We start from the raw sequence: 16124 nt of genomic DNA on the forward strand, positions 1-16124 counted from the left end.
ACTGCCTTCTGGGGCAGGGGGAGCTACACGTTAATAAAAATATTTAAAAAGCTTCATTTTGAACTGTCAGCCACAAAAATGGTCTACGGGCCTACTTTCATTCACAAAAGCAGTTACAATAAAAACTGCTTATTATTCTTGCCTACTTACTGCACAAAAGACCCCTTAATCAATGTAGTATTGGAGCAGCTTTGTTTTATTGAAAAAACAGCACAGAACTGCTTTAATTATTCAAAATGGAGTGTATAAAATAGTTAATTGCAATAATCTATGAAATACTAGTGGGCTTCAAACAAAGAACTTGCACATTTGCAGGGCACATTCAAGTACTTTTCTTTCCTCTACTTCACAGGAAATTTATGAAGCCAGTAGCCAAAAATGTTTATGAACAAAACCCAGTTGTTAGTAAACAATAGATAACACATTCTAAGCACAGCTCTGCAATAACAATGTTGGTAGTTTTATTTTGCATTTTGGATATGACAAATTTCAAGATGTTTCACAAAGAAAAGAGTGTGTTGTGAGGTTGAACCATAACGTCTTTCAGTTATTTTTAGGATGCCTTTTTATTTTTTTCTCTCCTGGTTTCTTGTCTTCTGAGCCTGAGTCTTGAACAGGGAGCCATTTGAGGGGGTGTCGGCGATATATGGGCCACGGAGGAAGTGTCAGCTTGATGAGGGGAGGGAGAAAATGTACACCTTATACAAATGTCCAAGACAACATGAATCATTGGTCTACAGTGTTTCTCTACTAATTTATAACTGATTCCAAGTTCCTGCTGTAGGGGTACAGGAATGTGGACCTCATTTAATAAGGTGTAAGAAAAAAGTGTTGATACCTTCTTTATCATGACTATCATGGTAACTGATGTTTTATTCTAACTCCCTCTAGGGGCTATTCCAAACATTCTCTCCTCAGCCTCCTACACCACTTCTCCCCACATCCTCAGCCAAAGCCACTGCCTTCTACTTTTCAGAGAAAATAGAAGCCATTCACTCTTCTCTCCCAGACATCTTCCGTGTTCTTCATTCCAGTATGTGAAGAGATGGCTCTTTTTACCAAGGCCAACTCTTTTACTTGTATGTTTGATCCCATTCCCTCCTGTCTTTTCCTGTATTATTACCTCTACTCAATCGCCATCTTCTCAAATCTTTAATCTCTTCCTCTCTACTGGTTCCTTTCCTGTTGCCTACAAACCTATCCAGGTCTCCCTATACTTTTAAAAAATAAAACAAAAACCTCATAAGGCCTCATCATCCCCCCAAACTACTGTTGCATGTTTCTCCTTCCTTCACAAATTCCTAAAAAAGCTTTCTACACCCATTTCTTCCACATTTCCTCTCCCCAGCAACTTGGGAGTATAGCTTCTAATCTCATCATTCAACTAACAGTCCTCTTTCCAGGTTACCAGTCATCTCTTATTTGCCAACTATGATCTGACAGCTGCTTCTCATTCCTTTTTGACTTCTCTGGAATAAATGACACTGTTGACACTTTATCATCTTGGATACTTTCTCCTCTCTGGGTTTTCATGGCACTATTTTCTCTTGCTTCTCCTGTCTGACCACTCTTGGGTTTCCTTTACCGTGTCATCATTCAAATCCTGCCCCTAACTGGTGCTATCTCAAGACTATGTCCTGGGCCTTCTTAAAGCTCTATACTCTCTGACCTGGAAACCTAGTCAGCTCCTATAGTTTAATTATCATCTCTGTGCAGATGACTCCCAAATCCATGTATCATTTTAAGTCCTCACCTCGGTCCTTATCTCCATCCCCACGGCAACTGCATACTGCACATTCTGAACTGGTCTCCAAACCCAATCCCCTATCTCGGCTGAGGATACCATCCTCCTCCTATTACACAGGTTGGCAACCTCAGCATCATCCTGACTCCTCACCCTACAAATCTAATGAGTTAACCACATCTTTCTTTTCACATCCTAATTATGGCCCTCATAACATCTTGTGGGTCTACTGCAATGGCCTGGTTGGTCTCACCTCATCTCTCCCATTCTAAGCCAGCCTTGAAATAAATGGCAAAACAACATTTCTAAAGCACAGGATGAATTGGGTAATTACCCTGTTCAGGAATTTTCTGGTGGTTCCCCATCCCTTCTAGGATCAAACACAAATTCCTCTATTTAGCATTTGGCCACCTAGTTCCAACCTACCTTTTTAGTCTTCTCCCTAGTTACTATACATTTCAGTCTAACCACACTGGCCTTCTTACTGTTCCCCACACACAATATTCCACTTACCATCTCTGCACTTATACAGACCACCCTCCAGACCTGGCATGCACTTCCCCTTCACCTCCACTACTTCACATTCCTAGCTCAAATACCTATGGCATTCCCTGATTCCCAACTCCCTTGCTGCTACTGCTCCCTGCTCCCCTGGCACCATTACCTTGGATTTATTTTATATACCCTTATATGTATGTGTGTCACCATGTGTACAGCACAAACACCTTGAGAACAAGAACTGTCTCATTTCTGTCTCTGTATCCCTATCACCTTATACAGTGTCTGACACAGTGGGTGCTTAATAAATATCTGTTGATTGATTGTAGCAATAGATATACTTTATAAATGGAAGGATAGGAAGCATTTTATACAACTCTACATGCACAAAATGTGCACACTTACCTATGTCATATTTAAACTGCATATATACACATCCTTATGCCTAAGCCTGCAAGGTGTTCTCAGGTACTATTCCAGTTAAACTGTTTTTGTTGAGGTGATTAATCTTTTATATTTGAAAGTTTCCTCTACATTGATTGTCCCTTCACCAAAAAGTACAGAAAAGTTTGATTTCGTGCCAGGCACCACAATAATTATTGGGGATTCAAAAACAAAAGTGAAAAAAGCCACTGCCTTCAAGAACAGAAGAATCTATCCAGGGGAAACAACATATTCATAGATAAGCTTATTATTCTGATAATAATTCTGAGAAAAAGAAATCCTGAGAAAGGCCTCATGTCGAAAAGGGCACTTGAGCTAAGTCCAGAGGACTAGGTGAGGCATTTTAGGTAGAAGGGTCAGCCTGTGCCAATGCCATAGAGGGAGGGTCCTGAGTGGGGGGAGGGGGAGCACAAGAAATCCTTTCAAACCCATGATTTAAAAAAATATTGTCTAGGATGGAGCTAAATCTGGTCTGCTGCTGATTCTGATGTACATACAGCACAGCATCTGGGATTAATACATGTTAGACTATCTTACGATGACAATAATGGAGATACTGAAGGTGGCCAGTACCAAGTTTCATCTCACCCTCTTCCATCAGGGCTACAAAATTCAGAAAAGTAAATGAATAACCAGTATAAGAAGCCCGGGATCCAAGGAGGCATTTCTTACCAGGCATGAAAAAGCAAATCCAGCCATAACAATATAGACTGTCCAACCAAACTGTTCAGCCACATATCCATAGATAAAGCCAATCACCTAGGAGAGAGACAGGTCTTATTAGGAAAAGCTAAGCTTAGGAAAGCGAAATGAAAGAAGGTGGATACTTACTGCAGAAAAAAGAATAATTCCCTGAAACATCTGTTCTGCTAACTTCTGACCCTTATAGTCCTACAGAAATGAAAAGAGAAAAAGAAAAGTCAACTATTTCTTCATAATACTCTGGTTTTGGATCTTGCCCCGATCAGCCATGCAGCTAAACAGTACTCAAATGGCGAGCCGTGGCAAAGGAGCTGGGAGCTTGACCAAACGACTGCAAACGAGCTGACAGCATTACGGTCGAGAGAAGGAAAACCCCACAAATCCAGAAGACAGAAGGAAAAGGGGAGAGGGCCAAGGGATGCGAAGGGAGCTACAACCAAGCCATGCAAAGCCCCCCCCCCTTCCCTCCCGTCCCTTCCCCAAACAGGTATGGGGCCTTAGGAGGCCTCGGAGAGGCCCCCTCCCCCCAGCACGTTCCAGTGCCCGAGAGGACGTCAGATGTTCCAGGACAGGCTGGGCGCATGAAGCTCCGGCTCTCGCTGTCCGCTCGGGCTGGAAGCGCTGCGCTGGGCGCACTCACCATCTGCGTGGGCAAGGAGCTCAGTCCGTCCAACATGACTGCCTTCTGGGGCAGGCGGCGGTGCAGGGGCGCCGAGGAGCTACGCTTCGGGGATCGGGACTGGGAGCGGCTGGGCTCGACGCCGGACGAGAGGCCTCGCAGGGCCGTCGGCTGCTGCAGCAGCGGCGGATTCTGGGGATAGGGCCGAGTGGCGCGGCCCGGCTGCGCAGAGACCTGGATCCCGGAAGCGGATGTCCGCGACACGCAGGCCGGCCCGCTCGGCCCGCCCCGCCCCATCGCTAAGCCACGTGTGCTTTCGGGGCTGGTTTGGACCTGGCGCTGCTGCGACGCGGGCGGCGGTTGCTGGGCCTGCCGGAGGGAGGCATTGCGTCCTCGGGGAGGAGTCGCCGCCAGTGCCGACTCCAAGCGGGGTGCTACAGCCCCGGACAACTGACTCGATCCCGAAAGCTACTCGGCGGCCCAACTGCCGCTGGCTCGCGTCGCGTCGCCATGGCCACAGTCTTCTCGCTGCTGCAAGGACCCCTTGCAGTGAGGGCAGCCAAACACTCTGCCTGCTTGAGCGGGAGCCCTCTCACTGCTATAGCCGCAGTTACCGTGACTACAAGGGGTGAGGGGAGGGGTTCAGGTATGCGACAGGTGAGGGATGAGGACTCCAGGGTCCTTTCTTCTGATTTAGGAGAGGCATTTTCCTCTTTCTATAAGGCAGTATCCAGGACGGCCTCGAGCCCTTCCGAACGTTGAGCTGAGGTCGGCAGGCGCTGAGGTGGCGGGGGTTGGACTTCGTGCGCGCTGGGAGGGCCGGGGCGGAACCAGGCTCGGGGGGCGGGGCCAGGCTCGGGCTCGAGGGACGCTCTACGAGTCTCAGGTGAGGGAGTGGGGCTGGCATGACTGTGCTCTGTGTTGAGCTGGGACCCAGGTCGAGGGGCTGTGACTAGGACGGGCTAGGCTGTGGGGAGAAGGCTGGCATAGCCACAGCCTCCTCTGCTCGGTCAGGAAGCCCCCCACGTCGCCTGGCACACACGGGAAAGGGACTCGTGGCGGCCGAGGAACCCCCAGAAGAGGCCCCTCCCCCTCCGCGAACCCCACGGAGACTCCCGGTTCCCAAAGGAGGGCTCGAGGCCCCTTCCCCCCCCCCCCCCCCCCCCCATCAGAGGAGTCCTGGGCCTTGGGGAGGCTCCCCACCCACTGATCCCTCCCTCCCTGGGCTTAGACTCCTACGATGTCAGAGCTGGAACCAGCTGTCCCCTCTGTTGTTTTTGCCCCCAATGTATAGAAGTGAATTGCCCACTTCTGCAAGACCCGCGCTGGGGACCTCTGAGAGCGCAGCCCGGACAGGGATTCCCAAAAGGCCACCGCCAGAAGACTCGATAAACCCCCGGGGGACCTTCATCCTCTTGACACACAGGAGGGAAGCCCCAGACCTCAGACAGACGAGTCCTCCCGTCACAGCCAAGTGTTCTTTCTTGGCCTTCTACAGATAACTGCCTGACAGCTTCAGGAAATCTCCATCCTTCAGGACCATCACCTGTAAACAGGTGAGTCGCTTAAAGTTCTTAAAGAAACAATACTGAGGGACCACATATCATTGTAAATAGCGTATTCTCAGCTTGCCCTGATGGCATCTCTGTGTTGAAGGAAAAGAAAACTGTGGTGTGAAAGAAAGCATTGGTGAGTGCCATATCTGACATCTATCTGCAGGTGGCATAACCCTGCAATCGCATCTGAGTTCATTTCTTGGATTGAAGGATAATAGTGTTTGTACCGCTTATGTTCATTATATAAATGTGAACTGTTACCATAGAATTGCCTCTTTGCATAGCCTATCCTACATTATATTACAAAATTAAATATACAGAGCAGGAATTTATAATGCTTCATTGAAATGTCGAATTGGAAAAAAGATACTGATTTGCTCAAGTTTCTTGAAAAGCCATATCTTTCCTAGCAATGGAATTTTGCTATGTAACAAATTTCAGGTGATAGGTACTCAGTAAATGTTCACTGAGTTTTCCTCAGTTTTCCTCTTTTAATTCAGCCTTAGATTGAATTAGCTTTTTCCTCTGCAACATCACATTGTTGATTCATTAAGTTTCGAGTCCACTAAAATCCCCAAATATTTTTTCAGATGAGGTTCCCTTATCTTACATTTGGGTTCAGTCAGATTCACTATTAGGAAACTTGATGTTTGTACCTATTGAATTACATCATGTAGCATTTAGTTCAATGTTGATACTGCTCAGTATCTTTCCAGTGAGAACTTGTGTTCTGCTGGGATAGCCTTTGAGACTGTGGCATTATCTCCGTGATTAAAGATAAGTATAGCATTTTTGTGAAGATTTCTCTTCAAATGAAAGTTCATACAAAGTTTAAAAATCCTGACAATTATGCTGTGCATATGGTCTTTAAATTTAGGTTTAGCATTTAATTGTATGCAGATTATTTGGGATATAGCAAAATAGTTAAATTATTGATATACAACAAACATGACTTTTACATTAAAAATGCTTGATTTGCTGGATTTTTTTTGCCACAGTCTCTTGTTTTACAGGATTTGACATTGAGTTCACAAGATTTTACCATGCATTCTTTTAATTCTTCATCATAAAAATACACTTTCATCACATTACATATTACATGTATGTTTTATGAATGATACTTTTTTTGTCAAGTCTCATTAATTTTCACGGGAGGTTAAATCAGGGGATTTTGCAAGCCAAAGAAACATGCTTATCTCCACCTCAGATAAATTAACCTTTCACAACTTGTAGGATTTGTTCCCATATTCCATTTGGGAATTTGTGTAATTTTGGAACAGTTCTGCTTCTTAGTATACCTTTATGTTTATCAGAGTTCATCATTATCTCAATGGGGAAAAGACTTCCAGGCCCACTGAAAGTGAAAAATCTCCAGAATATTTTTGGGGTCTAATGTCTTAGTCTCATGAAGATGCCCAGATCTTTCAGGCTCACCAGCACTTCTGACAGTGATTTTGATATAAGCCTGAATGAAAAGTGAGTTTCATCAGTAAAAATTACCTTTGTCAAATCTTAGGTACTCCAATACAGTTTTTGTATTGTTCTGTACATGACAAGCATTTTTGTTTCATAGCAATAGAGGCTGTTTTTTAAGTTATTCTTCTAGTCAAAAAGCATGTGCTACCTGTAGAGGAATCAGTGGCAAATCCCTGTAGCTGCCAAGTCCCTTTGAAAGTATTTGTTTTCTAAGGACATGTATAAAAAAAATTATAGCAGCTTTTTTTTTTGTGGTGGTGGCAAAGAATTGGAAACTGAGAGCCTGCACATCAGTTGAGAATGACTGAATAAATTACTATTATGCTGTAAGAAATGATGAAGGTATTTTAAAGAAACCTGGGAAGACATATGAACTGATGTAAAGTTGAAGTGAGTAGAACCAAAAGAATACCCACACAGTAACAGCAATACTGTGAAGACAATCAGCTGTAACAGACTTAGTGACTGATCAACAGAATGATCCACTGCAATTCCAAAGGACTTAAACATGCTATCCACCTCCAGAGAGAGAACTTATGGACTCGTAGTACATATTGAAGGATATTTTTTTCCTTTTTCTTTCATTTTTTTCCCCAGAACATGACTAATATAGAAATTAGTTTTGCGTGACTTCATATTTGTAATGGGTTTTTGTGTTTCTTGCCTTCTCAGTGGGATGAGGAAGGGGGCTGAGGAAGGGAGAGAACCTGGAACTGAAAATAAAATAAAAGTGTGTGTGTGTTCAGAGACAGAGAGATGAAAGAGGGAAAGCCTTTTGAATGAGGTGGCACCTGAATTGAGCTTTGAGAGGAGCTAGTGTTTTCAGGCACTAGAGATGGGAGAAGAGAGCGTTGCAGGCATGAGGGGTGTCAGACATGTAAAGAGCCTCAGACACAGGAGAAGGGGTATTATGTACAAGGAACATTAAGTGGGCCAGTTTAATTGGAATGTAGATTGAGGGAGAATAATTTTTTAGAATAGAGAGATAGGCTGGAAACAGACTGAAGGACTTTAAATACCACACTAAAGGAGTTTGTATTTTATCTTAGAAGCAGTGGGAGTTACTGAAGTTTCTTCAGCAAGGGAATGGCATAGTCCAACTTGTGCTTTAGAAATGACAGTTTGGCAGCTGTGTATAGGATAAATTGGAGAGGGAAGAGACAGGATATAAGGAAACCAGTTATGGGTTTGTTGCAATAGTCCAGGTACTTATGATATGAGTAGAAAAAGGGTTAGAGATGAGAGACATCAAGGAGATGGAATCAAGTCTTGGAAACTGATTGGCTGTGGAGTATGAGACTTAAAGGACTAAGTTATGAACCTGGGTGACTGGAAATGGTGATGCCCTTCACAGAAATAGAGAAATTAGGAAGGAACGGTTTAGGGGGAAGATAACGAGTTTGTCTCTTTCTTACTGCTCATCTTTCTTGACTTCTCTCTAGCCTTTGGCACTGGCCATTACCTTCTTCTTCTTAAGACGCTATTCTCTGTTTTCATGACACTACTCTCTCCTGGTTCTCCTACCTTCTCACACTTTCAGTTTAGTGATCTCATCTACTCCCATGGAATCAGTTATCTCTGTTGTTGATTGTCAGTTTTACATATTCAGTCATAACCCCTCTGCTGATCTCTAGTATAGAGTTGTACATCCTATAGAAATCGTAAACTCAACAAGTCTAAAACCTTCCCCTTCCAACTTTTTCTGTTACCGCCAAGGGCACCACCATCCTCCCAGTCATTCAGGCTCACAACCTAGGTGTCCATCCTTGACTTCTCACTGTTTCTTACTCCCCAAAGCCTGTTTTACCTTCATGCTATCTCTCCCATGTGCCCTCTTCTCTCCCCTCACACCACTGCCACCACTCTGGTGCAAGCCCTTGGCACCTTTTGTCTGACAGTTGCAGTAGCCTGCTGGTTGGGTCATCTGCCACAAGTCTTTCCACATTGCAATCCATCTTCCACTCAGCTGTAAACCTCCTAAAGTACAGGTTTGACCCTATCACCCCTCTACTCAATAAACACCAACAACTTGTTACCTCCAGGATCAAATAACCTTCATAACTTACCTTCTCACCCCACCCCACCCCACCCCCCGATTTCCAGTATTCTATACCTTTCTCCCATGATCTAGTGACACTTGCCTCCTTGTTTCTGAACAAGGCATCCCATCTCTTGACTCCAGGCATTTTTGCTGACTGTTTCCCATGCCTGGACTGCCCTTTCCCTCCTTATCTCCACCTCCTAGTTGCTTCAAGTCCCAGATAAAATCCCACCTTCTACCGAAGCCTTTCCTGTCCCTCTTAATTCTAGTGCCTTCCCCATTTACTGTTGCCAGCTTATCCTGCATATGTCTTGTTTATGGGTTGTCTCTTCCATTAGATTGTGAGCTCCTCTGCTTTTTGTTGTTCTTTAATGTCCCCAGCACTCATCACAGGCTCTGGCACAGAGCAGGTGCATAATAAAGAGTTTTTGACTGACTGACTGACTGGTTTGTGTATGTTCAGTTGGAGATACCCAGGAAATATTCAGGTGGGAAATGTCCAGCAAGTAGTTGGAGAGGTGGGATAGAGTTTAGGAGCGAGAAGTGGGCCAGAATCATCCGCATAAAATATGAGTTGAATATGTGGGAAGGATTAAATCATGAGGATAGACAGAAGAGGGTACACAGGGTAGAGCCCCGGGATACCCCTCGGTTATGAGGCGGAAGAAGAATAGTAAGCAGGAACAATAAGATAGGGAAAAATGCCCCAAGATTTTGTAATCGCTTGGTAAAGGACAAGTGAGCTCCTCACTCCCCGTCTTTTGCTTGTTTTCTTGTGTTTATCACATATCACCCTAATTGTTGTTTGTGAGCAGCTTATCTCCCAGCATCTAAGTTACGAGCTCCACCAATGCATGTTGTTCATATTCACATCTCCAGCTGAGCCTGGCATAAAGTAGGTACTTAGCACTCAACATTGAAGGGAATCCAGAACCTCCATCTTCAGCCATATGATAAGCTGGTCCCAGCAGTGTCACCTTCAGTTAATAAGGAGGAGGCATCATATCGTCCTTGGTGAATCTAGGTATATTAGTACCTGGACTGTTTTTGAATTTGCTTTCCTCTACTGCATCTTCTCCTACTCCCTCCGTAATTTTTTGTTTGATTCTTAAGGTGATCTCCTTTCCTTCAACGATGGGTTTTTTTTGTTTGTTTTTTTTATTGCTCTAACAAAACCTAGGCCAGAATTACTAGCATAGCCACTGATACCAATTTAGTTGGATCAGTTTTGTGAAGGTTGGTAAGACATATAACAGAATTGTACTTCAGCGCCACTATAAAGTAGACGACTCAGAATTTTAAGGTAAATACAATATAGTACCAAAGAATATTGTAAATTGCTTGATAATAAGCATGCTTTTATTTTTTGGTTGACTTTACCACTGGAGCAGTACTTCAAGCTCATACTTGGACACTAGATTACTTAGAGAAATACCATGGGTTGGGATCTTTACTGCCGAACTTCATGGAAATGCCACCAGAAAATTGAACTGTTAGGGCTAGGTGCACATAATCATTTTGGTATTTTTTTCTTGCAGGTTTAAGAAGTGACTTTAAGGCTGAAAGGAAAAATGTCATTCCGTAAAGGTACATTCTTTCTCCAAGTTGTTTCTTTTTGAAACTGGCTAAATAGCAAAAAAGACATTTAACTCTTTTTTTTTCTTTTTTTGTTTTAGTGAACATCATCATCCTAGTCCTTGCTGTCACTCTCTTTTTACTAGTTTTACATCATAACTTCCTTGGTCTGAGTGATTTGTTGAAAAGGGAAGTCTCAGGTACAGTGACTTATTGGTCTTCTAAAGTAAATCACAACTCAGATTGCCAGTCTCTTCCATTGATATGATGGGTTAAAAGATGATAAATATAGTTCTATGATCTTTTACTTACTACATGCCAAGTTACTTCTACAGGAGAGAGGGAGGGGAAAGGAAGAAGAAACTTTTATGCTTATAGATCTCATAGACTTTGGAAAAAAAGGAGAGAGGTGCTCTCATATTTCACAACTTTGGTTTGCTCATCTTTAAAATGGGGGTGTTACCTAATCTCATTTGCAGATCGTAAAGCACTACATGTATATTAATAAGTATAGGATTGTTCCTCAAATCTTATTTCCACAGATACCCCTCAGGACAATCTCTATTAGCTTGTGAATTGTTTTTCAAGTCTGCTGAGGCTTAGATAGATGATCAGTGCTTTAGAATACAAAGCCAGAGCAAAAAACAAACAAGACTACCTTAGCAACTTGCAGAGAGGATTTATGGCATATTAACCATTCCTGTTCCCTCTGTCTTCCACACCTCTCCATTTCTTGGGTTTTGTATCCAACGGTATTAACCATACTTGCTTCCCTTTACCCTTGCCTTTCTGTCCTCTACAGATCCAAATCTTGTGGGATTTCAGCCACTAGCCTTTGTGCCTAATGCTCCTGAAAGTTTGATCTATAGGAGTGAAGAGGAGATTCCTGTAGTCATTGCAGCCTCTGAAGACAGACTTGGGGGCACAATTGCAGTGATGAATAGTATTTACCATAATACCCGCTCCAATGTGGTTTTCTACATCGTTACTTTGAATGATACTGCAGATCATCTCAGGTAAGTTCCTGTCTCAGTCCTAAATACTATGCTTAAGAAGAGGAATGGGAAGGCCTGGAAGGCCATGCCACCTCATGTGTGCAGGCATAAGGCATTAGGAGTCCTTACCTGAGGCCCTAAATGACAAGAGCTAGGGGCTACTAGGTGGCGTAGTGAATAGAGCACGGCCCTGGAGTCAGGAGGACCTGAGTTCAAATCCAGCCTCAGATACTTAACAGAAAGACTAGCCGTGTGACCTTGGACAAGTCACTTAACCCCATTTGCCTTCCAAAAGGCAAAAAAATACAAATAAAAATAAAAAAAATATAAATGACAAGAGCGATCTCCTAAAGAAAAATTCTTAGTAAAAAGAAAACTAAAAGCTCATTTGAATTGGGAAATGTGTCTCTCTTCCTCTAAAGCTAACTCTTTCTATTCTTTCCTCACCATAATACAGTGAATGTCACACAGTGATAGGATATATTACCAAATAAGGAAATGGAATGCCTGGCCCGCCCAGTGTCACAACTAGCCTGGTAGCAGGATTCTCACCTCTCACTCATGACACGGTATCTTAGGCAGTCTTTAGTGATATTTTGAAGTGTTGACTCCTATCCCTGCTTCTTTCCCCTCCCCCTCCAATCCAGCCCAGGAACAAATACAGCTTTAAGACTATTAAAATTGCATGTACTAAATACCCAGGGTGTGCTATAAACTAATTATAAATGTAGGAAGACACTTTGAGGATTGTAGATGCTTTTACACCCACTTTTTCCTGGGCCAGAGAGCATAATTAGGAGGCAGTTTGTTGAATATATAAGAAGAAATTGGTAGTTAATACTTCTATTTTCTTTCTGCTTCCACCCCAAGATTTTTACTTTGTTTTTATATTGCCTCAACTTCTCTGTTCCATTTCCTCTCTGAGTCAATCCTTACATTAAAAATAACCTTCAGTAAAACTAATACATCGACAACATTTACCATATGTAACGTTCCATACCCATGAGACCACTACTCCCCACCCCCTTCCATCTCTCTACAAATAGCAAGAGGCATCTTCTTATAGCTTTTCTTTGGGGCCAAATCGGTTCTCTGAGACTTTACATTTATTCTGAATTGTTTTGATTGTTCTTTCCACTTATATTGTTGTAGGTAGTTTCCTTGCTCAGCTTATTTCACTTTGCATCATTGTTTTTTAAAAAAATGTTCATTTATTTTATATAAACAATGTAAGTCTTAAGATGCTTCTCTGCATTCACATATTTGCCTTTTCTCACAGTAATGGTCCATTAACATTTACATGCCACAAATGTAGCAAACACACTCCCCTCTTCCCCCAGTTCTTTTTTCATTTTCAGATAAAAGCTGAGCCCCTCATTTTAGAAGTGAGACCTAGAAAGGGGAAGCTACTTGATCAAATTCACTTGGGAAGTTAGTGAGAGAGTGGGACTAGAGGAACCCTGTTTTTCTCAACTCCAGTGTGTCCTTGTCTTAGGTCTCAGTTTGCTGACTAGAATTTCCCCATGGGGCTTGTCACATTTTAGACTCAGACTTGCATGTGTTTACAGGAAGAATCAGCATTTCATGGCATCATGGCAGGATCCCCAAAGGCCATCTAGTCCAGTCTCGTTTACAGAAAAGTGAGGGATAGGTCACACAAGGTAGCAAGCATCAGAGATGGGATTTGAAATCAGGTCCTAACTCAAGAATTAGTGCCCTTTCCCTTTTACCATGATGCCTCCCTCCCTTTTAAGAATACTTTCTACAAGGGAGCTCCTGGTACTTCTTCAGGACTCTAGACTACGGGTGGGTGGGTGGAATACTGTCCCCTGCACAGGTCCATTAGAATGCACACTGAAATGTTTGGTACTGTTGCTAAAGAACAGGACACATCTGTCTGATTTTTATTGAAACATGATCATTTACATACTAAGACTGACATGACATTTGGTGCTTTACCATGGTCAGATCCTGGCTCAATAGTGGCTCTCTGAAAAACATCAAATACAAAATTGTGGATTTTGACCCTCAACTTGTGGAAGGGAAAGTAAAGGTGGATCCTAAACAGGTGGACTCCGTGAAGCCAGTGAGTACTATCCATCATTTGTATCTAGGAGAGGCCTGAAGCTAGTACACAATAGTAACTTGTGGGGTTCACATGACACAGGGATGCTTGGAACTTTTCAAGGCAGTACAAAACTCTTAACATTAGAGTTGCTAAAGGCTGTCATGTACATGTGTACACACAGACATAAAAATAAAGATCTTGTCACAACTGTGACATGGGGCAACTTCCTGGGACCAGCCCTGTACCAGTGCAGAAAAATCTTTTCGACATGTTCATCGAGCCCTAGAAAACTAGCACCCCATCTTTAAAATGCTATTATCAATATTTATACATTTCTTTTAACAGCTAACCTTCGCAAGATTCTACCTACCTAACTTGGTTCCGAATGCAGAAAAGGCAATATATATGGATGATGATGTAATAGTACAAGGTAAGTCCCCCCCTCATGCTCTTTTAATCCATCTAACTGAATTTGTCTGAAATTTCATTTTAAATCTTTAGGACACTTAATTGTTAACTATGGGTGGAAATGAAAACTGGATGCATTCAGGGCCTCTTCTGAGGCATCTTTTTACTCTTCCAGGTGATATTCTTGCCCTTTATAATACACCTTTAAAGCCTGGGCATGCAGCTGCTTTTTCAGAAGACTGCGATTCAACTTCTGCCAAAGTTATTGTCCATGGAGCAGGGAATCAGGTGAATCACCCATCAAAATATAATCTAAACAGTAACTAAAGATAGTTTTAATTATTGAGATCAATGTCATCAAAATGGCAGTCACCAAAGCCTTAAAAGCAGTGTTCGATTTCCTTTTTCATTTTGCTGCTCTCCAGACTTCAGAAACTACCACCATCACCATTGTGAAAGTCTTTCACTCAGGTTCATTCTCAGTCTATTTCCGTCCTTTTTCATTATTTTATGTCTAAGAGCATCAGTAATTGCCTAGGGAGCCATTTCTTTCCTCTTATTACAGAATTTCATGTTACACATTTTCAGGATTGTTAAATGAGGTTGGACTGTATAATATTTCAACAATGTAGCCATCGATTATCATCTTGTTCCTTTTGTTGATTGGATCAGTGATTTAACACAAAAAAACCCCTGTTCATTGTTCTGTTTAAACAAGCTGCATTTTAATTCTGTTCACAGTATAATTATATTGGATTTTTGGACTATAAGAAAAAAAGGATTCGAAATCTTGCCATGAAAGCTAGCACCTGCTCTTTTAATCCTGGGGTTTTTGTAGCAAATTTAACAGAATGGAAACAACAAAACATTACTTATCAACTGGAAAAGTGGATGAAACTTAATGTAGAGTAAGTGTAGAGACAGTTATTAAGAGTGAGCATTTAAATTAATTCAGCATCTGGGGCTTACACTACCTTAATGGCTTTTTTTTTGTCCCTCTAGAGAAGAATTATACAGTAGAACACTGGCAGGCAGCATTACAACACCCCCCTTACTCATAGTGTTTTATAAACAACATTCAAATATTGACCCCATGTGGAATGTCCGACACCTTGGTAAGTAATCATGTTTACAAATTTTAGAACCCATGACACTCAAGCCTAAATTTTTAGTTACTAGCAATTGTTGATATGTGTATGTGTGTGTTTTTGTTTTGTTAATGGAAGGCTCTAGTGCTGGAAAGCGATATTCACCTCAGTTTGTGAAGGCTGCGAAACTACTCCACTGGAATGGACACTTTAAGCCATGGGGAAGAACTGCTTCTTATGCTGATGTTTGGGAAAAATGGTATATTCCAGATCCAACGGGAAAATTCAGCCTAATTAGAAGACGTGGAGAAATTGCAAATGCACAATAAAGTAGAAAACAGACTACTATTATTTTCTCAGGAAACACTAAAGGATGATACTAGTTGGGAAAATGTCTTCCATGTGAAATTGAGAACTTCTCTGTGTCCAACATTGGAAAATGAACTTAGACTCAACTATCATGAAGTCTCTTGTAAGTTCTCTCAACTATAAGATGAAAGCCAATTTACACCTGCCTTACTTGAGAAAAAGTATTTTAATAGTTAATTCTTGTTGCTACCACAGAGAGAATTTGACCAGCAGAAGTGAATGGTGTACCTTCTCTTCCTAGGACTGATGAGCCATCTTGCAGTTAGTTAGACCCTGTTTTTGTTCTGTTCCTGTAACCTGTGGCTTTGTATATGACACTTTACTTTTGCATGAAACCCACTTGAAGCATGTTTACATTCTTTATAAGTTACTTTTTAGAATACACTACAGTTATGGTTTCTTGTTTCTGTTCAAAAAGTTATGCCTCCTACTTTTGTTGACTTAGTTAGAATTCCCCAATATTAAATCATTATTTAAAGATGGTTTTTCATCTTGTTCTAAAAATAAAATTCAGAAACATGGTTATTATCTACAAATTATC

General features: G+C 42.1%; 2 protein-coding genes across 2 annotated transcripts; one reads left to right on the forward strand and one right to left on the reverse strand.

Annotated features, from left to right (window-relative positions):
* Positions 1-439: 439 nt before the first annotated feature.
* On the reverse strand, positions 440-4516 carry SPCS1 (signal peptidase complex subunit 1). Its single transcript, XM_069095494.1, has 4 exons — positions 4029-4516; positions 3518-3577; positions 3359-3445; positions 440-669 (listed from the first exon to the last, which is right to left on the reverse strand). Exons 1-4 carry the CDS (start codon positions 4302-4304, stop codon positions 544-546), a joined length of 549 nt encoding a protein of 182 aa, XP_068951595.1. The 5' UTR covers positions 4305-4516; the 3' UTR covers positions 440-543.
* A 243-nt stretch (positions 4517-4759) lies between these two features.
* On the forward strand, positions 4760-16119 carry GLT8D1 (glycosyltransferase 8 domain containing 1). Its single transcript, XM_069095493.1, has 11 exons — positions 4760-4893; positions 5302-5563; positions 10619-10667; positions 10757-10855; positions 11458-11671; positions 13619-13736; positions 14064-14148; positions 14302-14414; positions 14868-15034; positions 15129-15241; positions 15353-16119. Exons 3-11 carry the CDS (start codon positions 10652-10654, stop codon positions 15541-15543), a joined length of 1116 nt encoding a protein of 371 aa, XP_068951594.1. The 5' UTR covers positions 4760-4893; positions 5302-5563; positions 10619-10651; the 3' UTR covers positions 15544-16119.
* The last annotated feature ends 5 nt before the right edge of the window (positions 16120-16124 follow it).

Source organism: Petaurus breviceps, unplaced genomic scaffold (genome assembly GCF_028583685.1).
Source record: "Petaurus breviceps papuanus isolate PSGF00001 unplaced genomic scaffold, PetGlider_PUasm1.0 227, whole genome shotgun sequence".
Lineage (NCBI taxonomy): Eukaryota > Metazoa > Chordata > Mammalia > Diprotodontia > Petauridae > Petaurus > Petaurus breviceps.